General features: G+C 41.2%; 1 protein-coding gene across 1 annotated transcript in view; it reads right to left on the reverse strand.

Moving 5' to 3' along the window:
* Positions 1 to 18,662, reverse strand: part of SEC62 (SEC62 homolog, preprotein translocation factor) — a 924,572-nt gene that overhangs the window by 194,938 nt on the left and 710,972 nt on the right. The window contains exon 6 of the mRNA XM_044070077.1: positions 14,180 to 14,240. Within this exon, the coding sequence (XP_043926012.1) occupies positions 14,180 to 14,240 (61 nt within the window). The remainder of the gene's footprint in view (positions 1 to 14,179; positions 14,241 to 18,662) is intronic.

Raw genomic sequence — 18,662 nt, forward strand, 5'->3', positions numbered from 1 at the left:
TAAGAGTTAGGTACGTACCAGCAAGAAAGAGGGGAAGGAGGGAGGGCAACCTGGATTGCAGCAGTGTATACACTCGAACATCTACATTTATGGTAGGTACAAAACTGTACTACGTTCATCGTGTTACACTGCTGCAGTCATTACACTTGGGTAGAATCCCAAATCTGAGGTTGGGTGGCTAGTTCTACAAGGCATTAGGGGTGGCTATAAGGCCCTGCAGCACTGCAGTGGTAAAGCCAGCTCTGGATTTAGAGTAAAGAGGCAGGTGGTAATGCTTGGTAAAGGTATGTATAGAACTCCAAGTTGCTGCTTCCAAAATGTCCTTGGTAGGTACTCCTCTGAGGTAGGCAGTTGAAGTGGCTGTTGCCCTTGGTGGAATGAGACCTAATGTTGTTAGGTACAGTTTTCCCATGGTGTGCATAGCAGAAACGTATACAGTGTCCTATCCATTTTGAAATGGTTTGTTTTGAAATGGCTTTTCCCTGTGCTCCTGCAGCGTATGCTACAAACAATTGCTCAGTTTTCCTGAAGGCTTTGGTTTTGTCCAAGTAGAAGCGTAACTGCCTGTGCTATGTCCAAGGAATGCAGAAGTCTCTCCCCTTTATTCTGTGGGTTTGGATAAAAAGTTGGCAAGTGAATAGTTTGGTTTAGAGCCACACTTGATACAACCCTTTGGCATAAAAGTAGGGTTTGTTCTTAAGGACACCCTGTCTTGGTGGAAAATGCTGAAAGGTTCCACTGCCATTAGTGCCTGTAATTCTGAAACCCTTCGTGCTGAGGTTATTGCCAGGAGCAGAGCAGTTTTCCAAGAGAGATATTTTAAATCTGCTGAATTAGCTGGCTCAAAAGGAGGTAAAGTTAATTTTTCCAACACGTAGTTGAGGTCCCAAATTGGAGTTGGTGTTCTACGGGGCGGTCTTATGTTTTTAGCCCCTCTGAGGTACTGTTTCAGCAAAGAATTAGAAAAAATAGGTGGGTCAGTGTTGTAATGAGCACAGATGGCAGAGGCGTGGATCTTGATGGATGAGAAGGAGAAGTCTTTGTCCAGCATCTCAGTTAAATATTGTAAAATCTGAGGAATATTTGGGACAAGAGGATCAAGGCTGTGAGCCTGGTTCCAGGCACAAAATCTCTTCCATTTATCCGAATAGGCTTTCCTGGTGCTAGGCCTTCTGGCCTCCAGAATGACATCCATAACAGCTTTGGAGAGAGGCATTGCTTGCTTGACTAATGAATCTGCCATGCAGCCAGGTTTAAAGTCTTTAGCTGGCTGTGAAGTATTTGATTGCTGTGCTGAGTCAGATGATGTGGGATTTGAGGCAAAATCCAGGGTGGCCCTTGTGTTAAGTTCTTTAAGATTGGGTACCAGTGCTGGCGTGGCCAGTCTGGGGAAATCAGGATCATGTTTGGCCTTTCTTTCCTGGCTTTTATGAGTACCTTTGGAAGGAGAGGTAGTGGTGGGAAAGCATATACTTGTAGGTTTTTCCAGCTGAATGAGAGAGAATCCACTTTCCATGCTTGTGGGTGGTACGTCCTTGTGCAGAACTTCTATAGCTGGCAGTTTATTGGGGATGCAAACAGATCTATGTCCGGGCTCAACCATTTTTGTGTTATCATTCTGAATATTTGTGGATGTATTTTCCACTCGTGCGGATCCATGATGTTTCTGCTTAAGTCATCTGCCAGAGTTTTTTTCTCTCCTGGCAGGAATTGTGCTTGCAGATGAACTTGATAGGTTAGAGTTGTGTTCCACAAGGTCATGGCTTGTCTGCAGAGGGGATAAGAATGAGTGTCCCCTTGCTTGTTCATGTACCACATAACTGTGATGTTGTCTGTATTTAGTAGTAGTTGTCTTGGATGCAGAAGGTCCTTGAAAGCTATAAGGGCATTTTGTACAGCTAGCATCTCTTTTTGATTGATGTGAAAATGCCTTTGTTCTGCGGGCCACTTGCCCTGAATACATTTTCCTGCCATGTGTGCTCCCCAGGCGTAATCCGATGCATCTGTTGTCAGTGTTTGCCTGGCTGTGGGTTGAGTGAAAGGCTGTCCCTTGTTGAGGTGACAAGCTTGAGCCCACCATCGAAACTCCTGTTGAAGGCACAGAATTAGTGGTATTACTGTTTCCAAACTTTGACAGTGTTGAGACCAGACACTCTTTAGGTACCATTGTAGTTTCCTCATATGCAGTCTAGCATATGGAATTAGTTGTATGCAAGATGCCATGTAACCCAAGGCCCGCAGAATTTTTCTTGCAGGGAGTTGAGCCTTTGTCGCCATCAACTGAAAATACTGAGTCAGATGTCCTTGCTTGTCTGGCGTGAGATAAGCCATCTGGGCCGTTGTATTCAAGCTGGCACCCAGGAATATTATCTCTTGTGAGAGCACTAGTTTTGACTTCTTTTTGTTTACGGTGTACCCTAGGCAACTTAATAACTTTTTTACAAATGCCAGATGTTTTAGAAGAATGCCCTTGCTCTCTGCTTGAATCAGGCAGTCGTCCAGGTACGGATAAATCTGAATTCCTTTCTGTCTGCAAAATGCAATTACTGGTGCCAGGCACTTTGTGAAGAACCTGGGCGCAGTAGATAAGCCAAAGAGCAGTGCAGAGAATTGGTAGTGCATTGAACCAGCTATGAATCTGAGGTATCTTCTGCAGTTTTGTCGGATAGGGACATGCAGGTATGCCTCCTTGAGGTCCAAAGTTACCAGCCAAGTCTTCTTGCCCAGCATGGGAGGAAGCTGCTGTAGTGTCAACATTTTGAATTTTGGGACATCCAGGTAAGTGTTTAGAGAAGAAAGATCTAGAATGGGCCTCCAGGCTTTGTCCTTTCTGGGAACCAGAAAGAGTCTTGAGTAAAAACCTTGTCCTTGCTCCTGTGTTGGTACCTTTTGAATAGCTCTCATGTCCATGAGTGCTGTAATTTGTCTTTGAGCCTCTGCCCACTGATTTGGTGGGAGATTTGGCAATCCTTTTAGCCTTGGCAGAGTGTGAAAGTGGAACCTGTAACCTTGAGATACAATGTTGAGAACCCATTTGGCCTTTGGTGATCATATGCCAATTGTGAGAGAAAAGTGCCAGTTTTCCTCCCAGTGGAGCTGCCAATAGAGAACTGTTTGGCAGCTGTAATGGGAAGTCATTGGGGCTGTTTTTTTGTAAGATTGAGGCCTGTCTTCCCCTTCTTTCTGGGTTGATGCACCCCATTGACGAGGCCTGTAAGGACCTTGTGGTTGACCTCTGCCTCTTGGACATCTGCCCCTTTGAGGTCTGTCTGTAACTGGAAAGGACCAATTCTTTGTTGACCAATTTCTGCTAAATTGAGGAGGCTGAACCTGTAAGAAATCCTTCACCGTTTGCATAGATTTTGCCTTATCCTCCATTTTCTTTAATACCTCTTCTGCCTTAACGCCAAATAAAACATCCTGCTGCAGAGGTGCATCCAACAATTTCGCTTTAACATGATCTGGTAATGTCTGTTTGTTTAACCATGACAGATCCTCTAACTGCTGCTCTACAGGAGGCCTCTAATGAATCAAAACCACATTGCAAAGTATGTTTTCGCACTTGTTCAGCTGCATGCAATAAATCCTGCATTTCTTTATAATTAGGAGAATCTGTGTCTGCACACATTTTTTGTTTTAACTGAGACAACAAATATTGCTGATATTTTAGCATGTGAAACTGGCAATTTAAGGCCCTCATAAAGTTGCAGATGTATATACTTTCTTACCCTATCTGTCTAATGCTCTGGAATCTCTGTCAGAGGGGAATGGATTCTTTGCTGAGGAGGCCTTTACCCCTTTGGGGCCCAGAGAAATAGTTTCAGGGTCAGCAGCAGGGCTTTTATAAAGAAATTTGTGAGAGTCAGGGACTCTGTAGTATCTATCAGGCTTAACTGGAGCAGGAGGTAAAGAATCAGGATTTAAACTGGATTCAGTATACACATCATCCACAATATCTAACACTGGCGGAATAGCAAGGGGTCTGTGTTGAGGTAATAAGAAATCTCTGTGCCTTTTCTTGGATTCTGAATAATCCTGGCCCTCCCAATGGAAATGCTCCCTCTATGTAAGGTTTCCCCAAAAGAGTAGTCCTCTGGCGGAGAGGCTGAAGGAATTGATTCCTCAGCATCAGAATCCTCATAAGGGGGTAAAGAGTATCCTAGGTCTGAGGAAGCGTCTGAAGAGATGGATACTTGGTCGGATGAGTCATAGCCTGCATCCTGTCTAGGCCTTTTATCAGGAGGGGGATGGGATCCCCTGATCAGGGTGATTAGGTCTTCAGTCATTTTGAGCATCTGTTTCTTAGGCATGGAGGCCTGTCCTGGTGATTGTTGAATTTGTTTCTTTGTTTTTAAAGGAGTTTTAGCCTTAGCAGAAGATTTAATGGTTAGTTGAGTAGGTCTGAAAACACCCTCTGAAGCTATGGGTTGTTCAGCTCCCTCTGAAGGGTTAGTCTCGGTAGGCTGTAAAAGTGGTGCATCCGAAGGCCCAGCCATCTCCACGTGGGAGTCAGAGGCAGCCCGAGGTTCTAAAGAAGTGGTCATCAGGGGCTGCGAAGGTGCCTCGCTGATAACTGGAGAACCGGCGACTGGCCTATAAGAGGCTTCATTGTCAGTTTTGGGCCTTGGATGCCTGTCATTGTCTTTGCGCTTTTTGTGAATTCCAGTCGTCGGTAGTTCAGACAGCATGGTATAATTGAATTTTCTGCCAAAATAATGTCGGGCAAAATCAAACCGACGTTTAATAGTGTGCTTGTTAAACCTAGCACAAAACCGACAACCAGTGACATTGTGGTCTGGGCCTAGGCATGGGATACAATAAGAACTGAAATCCTTATGAGGTATTTGCTTCCCACAAGAAATAGTCACCATATTGGTCAGCCATAGGGCTCTTTGTTTCTACTTGAGTGGTTGCCTCCCTTCCCCTGTAACTGAAGTAAATTGACTCTTACATTAAGAGCTGTAATACTTACCTTATAGCTTTAGAACACCTTAGGAAACCTTGTAAATTGCAATAGCCCCGCTACGCTCGGGCTCTCTTCGCTCCCCTCCCTGCCCCCAATTCCCTCCCGCCCCCAGTACCTATAAATTTATAGTACTACAGCCACTCCCCCACTTTCTAGATCCTATCTGCTTTCATCTGGGATAATTCCACCCACCCCCATTCTACTGCCTACATTTTAATAGCACCTATTAGCTTTCATCTGGCATTCTCCCATCCCCCTTCCAGTACCTTTACCTCACCACTCTTATCTTCTGTTGTTGCATCACCAGGTAAAACAGTTCCTTAACTCACTAGCTGAATCACAGATAATGATATACTCCTCTTTACTACCCCTCTTGTTCACACCATACCTCCTTACCTTGTATGAAAACCAGTTTCTCATGGGACTTCAGGTCCCAAAAGGCCATACTATCACCCCAGCTGTAAATCCTTCCACCTTCAACCATACTTACAGTACCAGATCCTATCCAACATCTTGTTGTCTATCAACAGCTCAACCCCAGGCACATTAGCTCTAGATCCAAACACTACCACAAACTAATAAACAAATTCCTGAAGTTCATCAGCAAGTATGGACTCAACCTAATACTTGGTGGTGATATTCACCCCAACCCTGGCCCACTCACTTCAGATACACATACCCCCTCTACTTGCAATCTAAACTACAAACCTACAATTAATAGGCCAACTAACTCTCTCCTAGTCTGTCATCTCAATATTAGAAGCATTAATAACAAGGTACATGAATTGCATGCACTTCTGGATGTACACTCCCCTGAGATTCTCTGTTTATCTGAAACCTGGTTAAAACCTAACACTAAAGACAATGAAGTGTTACCACCTGGGTACAACATACACAGGCTGGATCGTGCTTTGAGGAAGGGGGGTGGGTAGCTGTACTCTATAAATCTGAGTTGAATGTCACCATAGATGTAATACAACCTCCTCAGATTAATAACTCAGCGATTCTTGCCACCAAATTGCAACTTAATAAAAATAAATGCATTAATATCATCTGTATGTACATTCCCCCAGGTAACAATATATCTACATTTGAAGATATCCTGCACTTGGCTATGTCACTACCCCAAAGAAACCCTACTACTTGGAGACTAACATAGACTGGGGCACCTGTTCCTCAGAATCCCCAACCACCCATATTATCCTGCATGCATTTACACAAATCATATCCACCCCTACCAGGGTAGGTAAACACAACCAAAAAGAAAGTATACTTGACTGGGTACTCATAAACAGTCACCCCCAACTGTACACCTCTGGTACCCTCCTTAATGGCCTAAGCGATCACCTTCTCACATATGTAATTAAGCACAAAACCATTAATTCCCAACAACCCTTACTCAGAAAGGTTAGAAACAATAAAAACTTTGACTCTGCCAAATTCCATCAAGAACTAAACTCATGTAATTGGTCTATTCTAAAACACCTCCCCTTAGAGGAAGCAGTAGCATACTTTAACAACAAATTCCTTGAGATCCTTGATTTGTATGCACCTGTTCGTTCAAAGAGAACCAAGGCAAAAACTGCACCATGGCTTTCTATAGAGTCTAAACTCAAAATTACCCTTAGAAACAAAGCATGGGCATTATGGCGTTCTTCTAAAGACCCTCAAGATCACATTACATACAGGCAATCCAGGAATGAAACCAAAAAATCAATTTTACAAGACAAAAAACAATATTACTGTAATTTACAGACAGTAAATCAAAATAACCCTCAGAAGTTTTGGGCAGATTTAAATAATCTACTACATCCTGGACAAACTTCAACCCCAATCCCTGCTGCTACTATTGATAAACCCCCTGAAGATGTTTCTGATAGTTTTAACCAATTCTTTACTGAAACAATTCAAGCCCTAGCTAGCCAACTACCTCTTAGCTCCCCTGGTCCTGAAAGTAGCACCCCTAGAAACCTACTCGCATTCAGCTTCCAACCAGTTGCCACTTCACTTATCCGTACCTTGATCAAAAAATTAAAACCCACTACACTTTCTGCTGATCAACTCCCTGCCGAGTACCTACAAAAATCAGCTGATGCTATTGCTTACCCAGTCTCAATACTAATCAATCGAACCATAGTAGAAGCTAAAATTCCCACCATCTGGAAAATATCCTATGTAATCCCACTTCACAAAGGAGGCAGCTCTACCGAATTCTCCAATTATAGGCCAATAGCTATACTCTCTCCACTTGCAAAGATTATGGAAAAATGTATTCATAGACAACTCATGCACCTCCTAATCCAATATCGCCTTATGGCAGACACTCAGCATGGCTTCCGTCCTCATCACAGCACTACTTCAGCCCTCCTAGCCTTTACTAACACCATAATCGCAACAATAATTATATATCCTCAGCCCTCTTTTTGGATCTTTCCAAGGCATTCGATATGGCTGATCACCAACTTTTAATCCACACCCTGCAAACATTCTGTCTAGATACTGGAGCTCTCCAGTGGTTTCACTCCTACCTGAATGGTCGACAGCAGGCTGTCCTCTGGCAGAACAAACTCTCTAACCTTCTACCTAACACCCTTGGAGTACCACAAGGCTCTATACTAGGGCCCTTGCTATTCTCCATCTTCATTAATGACCTTTATACTGTCATCCCACAAGTCAGCTGTATCCAATATGCTGAAGACTCTACTCTGATTTGCTCAGCCACATCTCCAGTAGAGTTATGGTCAGCTACCCAGACCACCTTTAATACAACAGAAAACTGGCTTTCTGAACATCGCCTGATCCTAAATCCCAAAAAAACTAAAATGCTGTTATTTTCACCAACACATAGGTCTACCGCTTTCACCTTTACCATAAAATCAAATGATGGCACAATAATCTCCCCTGACCCATCTACAAAACTATTAAGTGTCATCATAGACAATAATCTAAAATTTGACCTACATGTTAACCAAACTATCAAAACCATCAATAAAAAACTAGGGTCACTTTACAGAACAAAAGCCTTCCTAACCCCTCCAGCTAAAATTGCCATAACTCGCTCTCACCTTCTTTCAACCCTTCTGTGTATGCAATCCCTTTACTCTCGAATTTAAACAAGACTGTCCTTAAACTCTCAATTTGCTACAACCACATTGCCAGGTTTGCCACTGGGCTGCCTTTTAGGACACATCATTGCATCAATCTAAATCAGCTTGGGTGGCTTGAACTACCCAGCCTAATCCAGTATAACCAACTGATTATGGCCTATAAAATCCTCTATAATCCGGACAATACTCCTGCACTTAAAAGTATTATCACCCCCTATAACAATCCTAGACTGCTTCGATCCTCTAACAAACTACTAATTCAGACTAGCAAAATTAATAACACAGACGGTGATTCTCTCTTTGCAAACTCTGTAAGTAGATCCTGGAACTCTCTTCCAGCTGATATTACCTTACTTTCCACCTTAGGTCAATTTAAAACTAGACTCAAACAACATTTGTCACTTAACTGGCTATGTCAATGTATCAAGCCTGGCTAACTCTCTCTAGAATGTGTAAAAATCTGTTAACCAGTTTACTGTGTAATTTAATTTAATCCTGACTTGTGCTCAGGATTAACTGTAACCTGTGGAACTTGTTTAACTTGCTTACTTGTGTAATCTCTGTAAATAGTCTGTTAGTAATATGTAATGCTGTATCTGCTTACCCTTGGAGCTTTTCTCCCCGGGCCTCCGCTGAAAATGGACATGCATCCAGTCGGACAATCCCGGTCAACGAATGCAAAATAAATAAATAAATAAAATACAGTTATTAACTTTTACTGACATCGGTCTGAGGCAAGAAAAAGTTTCCCCAATGGGGTACTTAGCATTGTAGAAGATTTCGGTTCTGGATTTGGAAATGAAAATCTCAGGAGTCGGCCGACCGGCACTTGCGAACTGCTTTTGCTTCAGGCACCGTGCGGCAAAAAAGACTGAAGAAAATGGCATCAGCTGTATCTTATATACCCCTGTCACACTGACGTCAGGGAAGAAGCAACAGCAACCGGCGCCAGACCAAGACTTTGGAACTCAGGCTGACTGAGGGACCGCCTGACGGCAGGATAACCCAAGTGTAATGACTGCAGCAGTGTAATACGATGAACATCACTATTCCCTCTGTCCTAATCCTCCAGAGAATTAATGACACATGAATGTATGGGTTAAGGGACATCTCAGCTTTTGGAAGTAAGCTTCTTCTGCTGGTTCTTCAGTTGTCAACCTACAGTTCAAATAAATGACAAACTGAGGTGAAGATCATCAGAAAAAGATTTTCAGCTGTAGAAACCTCAATATCAATAAACTCCTTGTTTCACAGTATTGGTAAGAACAACATGTCTCATCATGATGTCAGTGTCTATAGAGGGCACTTCACAGACAATTATGATATAAAGATTTTCTGCATTTCAAGATGTGATTTTTCAAGACTGCTCACCTGAACCCAAACTCCAAAAGTCACCATCTTTGAACTTGGGCAAAACATAAGCACATATTACAAAATAAAGGTTATGCAATTTACTAATGGCCTTCCAGTCCAAGTGAACCATCATATACACTAATTATGAGAATGTGTAACAACTTATCTATCCATCATTCCCAAAGCTAGAATTCTGAACAAGGAGTCTTGAACAAAAACACATTCTGACAAGCCAGAAATGTTCATCACCTCTTCACACCCTGTGGGTGGGTGTGTGACACAAACATTTCCTCCTTCAAAGTTGCTAAGTAGGTGGTGTTGAACCAAATCTACCATATTAAGAAAGGCTAATAGAGCAAAAACATAAACCATTACATAGAAAAGACTGAAGTCCACATCACATGGATGTTAAGACAATAAAGTAAGACCAAGAAACACTGGCTAAACAACACAACACTGAAAACTTAGCCTTTAGGACCTCCAGAACCTCTGGGAAGAGATCTAATTGCTGGGTTTCCACTAATGGGACTAAGATCTCTGACAAAAGTAATGATAATCTTTCCAAAGTTCCCAAGTCCTAACTGCTTGGACAAGGATAATTTCTCAAGAGGTAAAGGTTCAAAGGACTTGAAATTAATCCCTTCAGTAGCTGCTAGGGGGTAAGAAAAAAACACTTGGCCTTTATTATAAAATCTTTGCCTGTTAGTGAAGCATCCACTAGACAGAGTTAAACTCACAAAGAAACAGCACTCCCAATGGATCCAAAAATGACTTCCCCTCACCAGGCTTGAAGGAAGAGAGAAGGCAGGACTGCTTCTTCAACAGTGAGCAGATCAACTACTAGACAGCATCTGAATTTTCTCTGGAGCAAGAATAAAGAATAAGTGTGAAGGTACGTAATCATTCCAATAATTTTACTTTTTTTTTTTTTTTTGTTCTTTTATAGGGGAGTATCAGTGGCCTGCTTCCCAATCATTGTTCAGATACACAGTTCCTGTACTACATGAACTTAATGACAGAACTTCCACTTATGGAAGTATCGCAGAGTTGATCAGGTTAACTACACAGCATTCTGCTTCAGATGGATTATCTGAAGAAACTCCAACAGCTGAAATACCGTGCGCCCCTGAAAAGATGCTGACTCCACATGGACTATCCTAAATTCTTAGAAAGGTTGCTGGTAGGGAACAGGAAAGCCTAGTCTTAAGCTATAGGCAAAGGCAGAAACCCTAACAAATAGCAGTAGTAATCGGAGAAAACTGGTCAACTCTACAAAAGAGAAGGTTAAGCCTTAACTATAACTATGGTGCCCTGGGTTTGACTAGATGCCCAGGTGCTACAGGAGGTGAATGGTTATTGGAAATGAAGGACAAAGCACCTGCCTGCTTTCACCTCTTGGGTTGGGGTGGGAGGGGGGTAAAGGTATGCTGCAAGATGGGGGGGTGCCTGTTATTATGACTCCTAATGCAGACTGTGGACTACAGCACAGACATCAGCAGTTAAACACAATATACAGTGCACTGAAATGCACTTCACCATGGAGGCAAAGTAAATCCTTCATACCATCCATACATACATCCACTAAGCAACATCTCCCATCAAGCAGAGGGCTAGACAGTAACATACACTAGACAACTGTGGTGGGCAACAATGATGACACCATGGTCTCCATTTACTTCGCAACATCACTGATAAAATAAATCCATTCTTCCAGATGGGAGGCTGGTGGCTCCAAGCCCAAAGGGAAAAACAGGCAGGAATGCATGAAAATGGAGGAGAAACGTGCTGACTGACATCCAATGTCCAGCTGTTACACAGAAGCAAATAAAATGACAGCAACTACAAAACTATGACATAAAAAAGTAATCTGGAACAGAACTGGTGGCTCTGCAGCTACTGTCAGCATACAGTCTACAACAATATGTGCATGCACAAACAGAATTAAGCATAATTAATGCCATAAACCTTAGGAGACAACTGGATATATACCTGGCCCAGAAACGCATACAGGACCAGTATATCACAACCTTGAGCTCTCGTGTCCAATACCGTTCCAATAAGGGCAATATATTGCACAACAAGCAGGACAACTTCTACAATTTGATGATAATTCACTGGAAGGCATGTCTTAAGAAGCCATAAGCAATCAGCTAACCAAATAAAGGAGGGCAAAGTTTTTTCTGCTGAAAAGCTTCTGTCACAACTGCTAACAATGCTGGGAGAGAGAAAAGGCCAAAGGCAAGTAATCTGTACTAAACATGTTGTACACATAGCAAAAAGTACAATAATGTGAAGTACTCACAGTAAACAGATACATTTTTTATCAACTGATTTATGAAAAGAACCCTCCCAGATGGGTCCTATATTTAGATTTACCTCTTTTCCAAACAATATAAGTTACTATACCTGTGCTGGATACATGCCACTACACCAAGTATCAACCACATAACCAATATTGATCTCTGCATGCACCAGTTCACCCTCTTTCTATCAATAAACATCTACCTAAAAAATCTAGAACAAAGCTTTGGCATCCTCACAGCCAGAGTGACATACAAGTATACTAGGTATAACATTTTTTGCAAGTGGAAACGGGAAGGTGATGTCTTTGAAGGCCCAGGAACTGAGACAGACAAAGACTTTCATTTAAAATAAAACTACATATGAACTACTCAGTCACTGAGGTAAAGGTCCAGTAGCAAACAGGATACGTGGCAAGCAAAGAGCTTAAGATCACCAGAGGGAAAGGAGCTTCATAAGGTGAAAACTGTCCACAGTGACCGATTTAGTGATCCTTCCTGATTGCAATCATAGACATCCCTGCTTACAGGAGTATTTCCAGCTTATTTACAATGACTGGCTTACGCACTTCCCCCAAGCTGATTCTGTCAACATCCAACCTGACTCCTAGGAAAAGCTGAAAGACACTGAAGACTTCTGCTGAAGTTCTTGCAGGAGCAATTCTCCAGATGAATAAACTGGTATCTGCTACCTCCAAGATCAGTCTCTACATATCAGATCATCAATAGTTATCAGAATATCCAATGGCACACTCAGTTTAGGAATGGTCAAATTCATCTGAACCTACCCCAAAGGCCTGTCAAAAAGCAGCAGGCACTGCAGACAGACATGGGGCTGGAGAGCACAAGTCAAGTCCTTTTTTGACCTGACATCAGCAGGCTTTTGTGGGATTCATGGGGTTAGGGCATTCTGCCCACAGAATCCTTAATTATTTTGCATGGCTACTCTCATTTCATGTTTCCACAGTTAGAGGCTGGAGGCAGAAGGCTTACTTGCAGACACATGATGTATACCAATGCCTCAAGCTTCACTGACCTAGGCATGTCATATGGTTTTGGGGCTTACCCGAAAAAGTTGTCTTATGGAAATAGCACAGCATTTAGAGAAAGAAACCTGGTGTCCCCCTAAGAAAGGCAGAGTGTAGAAGTCTTTTAGCAGAATTTCCCTTCTGCAGACACGCACTGTATTTTTCTGAGGAGAATATGGACCTCAGAAAATTCAGAAAACACAATTTCCAAAAAGAAGCAATAGCTACAGCCAACAGTAACAGTTACTAAAGGCAATGCAACAGAAGCATTAATCTTAAAGCCAATTTTAAAAGACAATACAATACATCACCATCAGCAATTATGAAACCAATTAAAAGACACTGCAACAGCAATAGCAACTTTCCTGCCATTTAAAAAATTCTCAAACCAAGTTCCTACTTTTCTCTGAAAGTCAGCTGAAAAGAACAGATGGAGAGAAGGTTGATGAACAATTACTTTTTTGGGAGAAAGAATGAAGCAGTGGACATGAACATCTCCTCCTTACAGGGTATGCTGGTCTGATGGCAGGAAAGGAGAAGCCATACATCTGGGAACATCTGTGAAAGCTCTGGAACTCAGACTAGAAGGCCTAATATCAGACTCTGGTAAATCCCAAACATAAGGAATAGTACTACTGCATCAGTGATCCATGGTAAACACCTAATACAGGACAAAATGACAAATATTCTGTCATGGCTCAAACATATAATCAAAGTGATTTAATTAGTACTCTGTAAGAATTGCTTATACCCTTATCGCCCCTCCCCCCAACAAAATAGTCTCCAGTTCTAACACCTGCTGGTATGCGCGTTCTGATTTACTCCTTCCTGACCTGTGTGCTTCATTCCCTGGGGACCCACTCCTTGGATCAATCTTGCAAATTCATCTGACTAGTCAGGAGTAAATTCTTGTAAAGCTCCCATCACTGGAAGGTATTAATATATGTAACCAACTGCCATAAACTTGACTGCGATTCCTGCCATCATTTTATATATCTATATGCATTTTTAATACTAATAAGCTAATTTCTGGACTGTTAAATGCAATAATGCTGGATGGCAACACAACTGCTCACTACACTTATCTGACTGTTCGTGTAATACAAATCAAATCAATGAACTGCACCGTATGACAAAAGTTGATCATTACCATATCACTAATTAATGAAGTGCAGTGTACGACAAAAATCACAGTGTACACTGAATTACACAGTAAAACTCAGTAAACAAACTTAAGTGTGGGTTAATCTTTATAAAAATAATGTGAATTAGTATATTCAAGACTGCACTTCGTATTTTACTCAATACTGGGATGCATACACAATATACATAGGTTGTGGTTGAAATGGAACAAAAAGAATCACCTTACCCACTTAGATAATATTAATAAGCAAATAAATCCTATTAGATAACTGAACAACTTACCCAGTATCAGCCCCATGGCAAAAGTTTTAAAGTGAACAGGGTCATAAATCCACACGTACAGCTGCAATACAACAACACAAGATCAGTGCACAATGATGGACTTAAAGCATGCAGTTAACATGAAATACAGCATTATACTAATAAAACACCCTAAGACTGTTTCAAGTGTAGCTTAGTTGATTACCTTCTCAGTTTTAAGAAGATCAACTCTAAAAGTTAAACATTTACAATAGCAGGATGTAGCAATTGTAAATGCTGAACATTACCAACCATCACTGAACCATGTTGCAGCTATTGCTTCATATGAATTCATGCTAGTGTGCCTACAAATATGCTGAACAGGCAGGGGAATCCAGCTATAACTACTGACTACTTTTATCAGACAAGGTAAATAACTAATTTACATTTAAATACCCGTACAAGCCTAGAGAGAGACCACTGAGTCCTTCCTGCAAGGTAACAAGGGAACAGATATGAAAAATGGATTTACTCTAAAACACACAATACATAAAGTTGTAGTGTACCACATTTTAACAATATAGATATTTGAGTACTCACCTCATCAAGTGATTTTCAAAACGGCCCTCTGCAATGGGCTGACTGTTGGGGTCTACTTCCAGGAGCACACTAAGTGGTAGTTTTTCCTTCATATGAAGCTTCTGTGCTCAGGTAATGTATCACTCTGCAAACCACAGTATCTCTGTGGTAACACATGGTTTACCCAGACTCAAGATCCCCAGACTTTGTCCTCAATGAACATGGGAGGGGATCACCTACGCAAATAAAGAAACCAGCAACACGAACATAAAATTATGAATTTCATCTACATCAAACTATTGATCTTGACTGAATCTCTTCTACATATAGTGGAGATTATTAATTGGCTTCAAAGATGATAAAGGCTAGATAAAATATTCTCACAACAGATGACTCTTACAAAGACCATCCAATTTAGACAGAACTTTATCTTACAGTAGATTGAAGGTTGTGTACAATACCAAGGACTATTCCCAAAGTCCCCAAAAATAACAGAAAAAAGACAGTGATCAAAAGAAGTCTGAAGCCAAAATCCTGAAAAAAAAAAGTGCCAAAGGAAGTTCTACTTTGGGATTGGAGATCCAAAGTCTTAATAAAGCTAACTGCCAAAGATTAAGTGTCTCAGACATTCACAACAGACATTTTTTCCTGAAAGCAGCACCAGAACCAGCTGAACCTCCCAGAAGGCTAATCACAGACTGCTAATAACAGGTAAGCAAACTGCTGATCAGCAAGTAATGTGGCTGGTCTGCTTGCCCCCCCATATTCTCTTCCTTAGCAGAAGCAGTGATGGACTCTCAGTCTTTCTGAGCTCATGCATCCTAAGAAGGTAAAAATCCCAAATAGCAGTAAACATCAAGATAAGATGGCAATCCCCCAAGATTTCTGATTCAGTAAAGCACACAGCAGAATGAATAAGCCTGACCAAATGCTAAGGACAGCTACCATAAAGATCAATGAGAAGGAGAGGGACAAAATATGACCTCAGACTAGAAGAACTTAGGCTCTTCTCAGTAGAGATTAGAACAGACAAGGACATGACACACAAGGCCATGTCAGCAGGTATGAAGGAGTCATTTTGAGCAGGACATAATGACGGGACATAGGTAGCAGACTGCAGGGACTAACTACTGCCTGGAATTCAGAATATGCAAGTTATGTACCTACCATAAAGACAGAGCAATGCTCTCTTCTGTCAATCTCAACCTATGGGTATCCTAGATCCAACTAAGATCCCATGCTGGCACCTTAGAATATTCAGTCTTCAAGCTCTTCCTCCTCCTCTATCCATAATGCCCTGCTCTAACATCTCCTCAGGTCAAGTCTGCCCTATTCATGACCCTACAATAGCTCTGAAAAGCCTTAGGCTTTACCCAACAAACAGGGAAAGCAAGGAAAGGGAAATGGCATTATACACATCTCCCAAATGAGAGCTGCATGCTTGGTTTGCCCAGTCGGCCAGGAAGAATCCGAAAAGTGACGATTTGGAAGAGAGTACGGAGAGGGACAGGTGAGATGAATGGATGGAAGACAATATGGATCCACTGTTACAATAAGTATATATCTTTCTTGCCTGATGCAGTCTTTTTCCATTCATCTCAACCTATGCAAAAGAGTCCCCCAGTCAGGGGAAAAAAAAATAAAAATAGTGGACTTGAGAAAATATACTACAGAATAGTGGAGCCAAAGGATGATCTGGATCTAGACTGTACATCTAACTTGTAATGGCTCACAAAACTGAGTGCTAGACCACGTAGCACCTGCACAAATGTCTTCTACTGTGGCCCACGCAAAAATGGAAAAGGGGTGGCAACTGCTTAGCAGAGTGACTTCTAAGTTTGCTAGGTAATGGAATTCACTTTCGAGAGTAAGGAAAGGAAATGCAGTCAGAAAGCTATCTGCAAAGGAGACAGGTTTGCCCAATCGAGATTTGGAAAATTAAACAGAGATATGACTTTCTGAAACTTTTAGTTCTGTTCAAATAAAACCTCAATTGATGATGAATCTCTAGACACATTAGTAAGTACTCTCCTTTGCTAATGAAACCAGGGAAGAAAACGGGTAGATGTAATGACCGATTCAAATTCAACTAGAAGCCATCTCAAGTAGAAAAGAAGGATTAGTTCTAAGAGTATCCCTACCCTTATGGAAAACTAGATAAGGGGGAATGGAAGCTCCGATACCCTTCTTGATGAAGTAATGGCCACCAAGACAAAGGTCTTTCAGGACAGTATTTTGACACACTGTTGCAGCAGGTTCAAATAGTAGGTGGGGCTAGTGAGAACCTGTAACAGCAAACTGAGATCCCAGGGAGGAACCAGGTCTCTCATACTGGTGGTCTGAGGAGAAGAGTACCTTTCAAGAAAGCTTTAGAAAGCTTCAAGGCTGTCTCTGGTGTGCCATCAATCCCCACATGAAAACTGGGGATGGCGGTCAAATAAACTTTGTCAAGTAGCTCAGACCAGAATGAAAAGGTCTACCAGGAAATCAAGAATATCATCTATGGGGACAGATAAAGGTTCCAGACTCTTACAGGAAGCCTAAACAGAGAATCTTTTCCATTCACTTGCATATACATTCCTGGTGGAAGGCTTCTGGGAGGAGGATAGAATGTAAATAACCTTTTTTGAAAGCTTGACATCTCTGACCAACATCAGAACTGAGGGAAGCAAGTGGTCAATTTGAGGGAACAAAAGGCTCAGGTGAGGTTGGCCCAATGGGTGAAAATTCAGCCCCAAAATGGGGTCAAGGACCCAGGAAAGGTGAAGAAGAGGAGTGCACAGAAAGGGGAGCAACAAGTCTCAGCCAAAAGACCTAAACGGAGGTTCCAGGCAACCGAAAAAGGAGAGGATAAACCGTTGAGAGACATGATTTTTGACTTTTGAAAAAAATTGAAACTTTTAAAAAGTGTACAGCTTGATAATGGTTACCTAAAGAAATGTATTGATGAAGGGATTGTACCTATGGGACTAAGATTTTTTAAGATCCCCATGGGAGTAGATATTGATGAAAGTGTGCAGAATGAATGTACTGAAATGTTTGATCAGTTTGGCTTTACTTTTATGAAATTTATTATAAAAAGTAATGACAAAAAAATTTGTTCACTACTAGTAGAACTGGAAGAGTTGAACAATATTATACAAAGTGATTTAATGTTCGACGAATGTGAATTAATTTTAGAATCACAGTACACATGGGTAGAAACATAGTTAGCCAAACAACATGAACGTAAATGTAAAAAGATGGAAAGAGACCTTGACCAATATAAAAAAGGTTATGCCTACAGGTGGGAGAAAAAAATTATTAACAACAACAGAACAAGTGGTTCATATAGAAAACATACCCCCCATATACGGCATCCTACTTTTAGGGATAAAAATGGGTCAAGAGAAGAAGGGTATAATAAAAGGAATGTTAAAGGTATATATAGAGGGCAAGGTGTCAGTAATAATAATTTTTAGAGGAAGAATGGGAATGGGACAGAACAGATCCAACAGGGACAGGAGACAGATGGGAGAAAGTGAATTACAACAGGAGAAGACAGTAAGTGGAACAGTTAACAACAAGGATGAGGGTATAGTAAAAATTAATGAAGTAGTTAGTAAAAGCAAAGATTTTCACATCTATAATTATACTAAAATAGAATTGAAAAAACAACACTTTCATTATTATCAAAGGGAATGAAGTTTATTCCTGATGAAAAGTTTAATGTAGTAGATTATATAGTAGAGGTCAAAAAGTTTGTAAGGAAACTAAATTTACAATTATTTTTTAAAGACAAACCATACATACAGCCACATGAATTCAGGTTAAGGAGCTCCTTTACACCCCCCTTGAACAATTTATTAGCCACATATGAAAAGATGGTAGTGGAAGAAATTTATGAATACGGACGGAGAAAGAAAACAAAGAAATTAGGTTGGAACCTAAGTAAAGCGGAAGCAGA

This window comes from Protopterus annectens, chromosome 4.part1 (assembly GCF_019279795.1).
Source record: "Protopterus annectens isolate FY-2018-M chromosome 4.part1, PAN1.0, whole genome shotgun sequence".
NCBI lineage: Eukaryota > Metazoa > Chordata > Ceratodontiformes > Protopteridae > Protopterus > Protopterus annectens.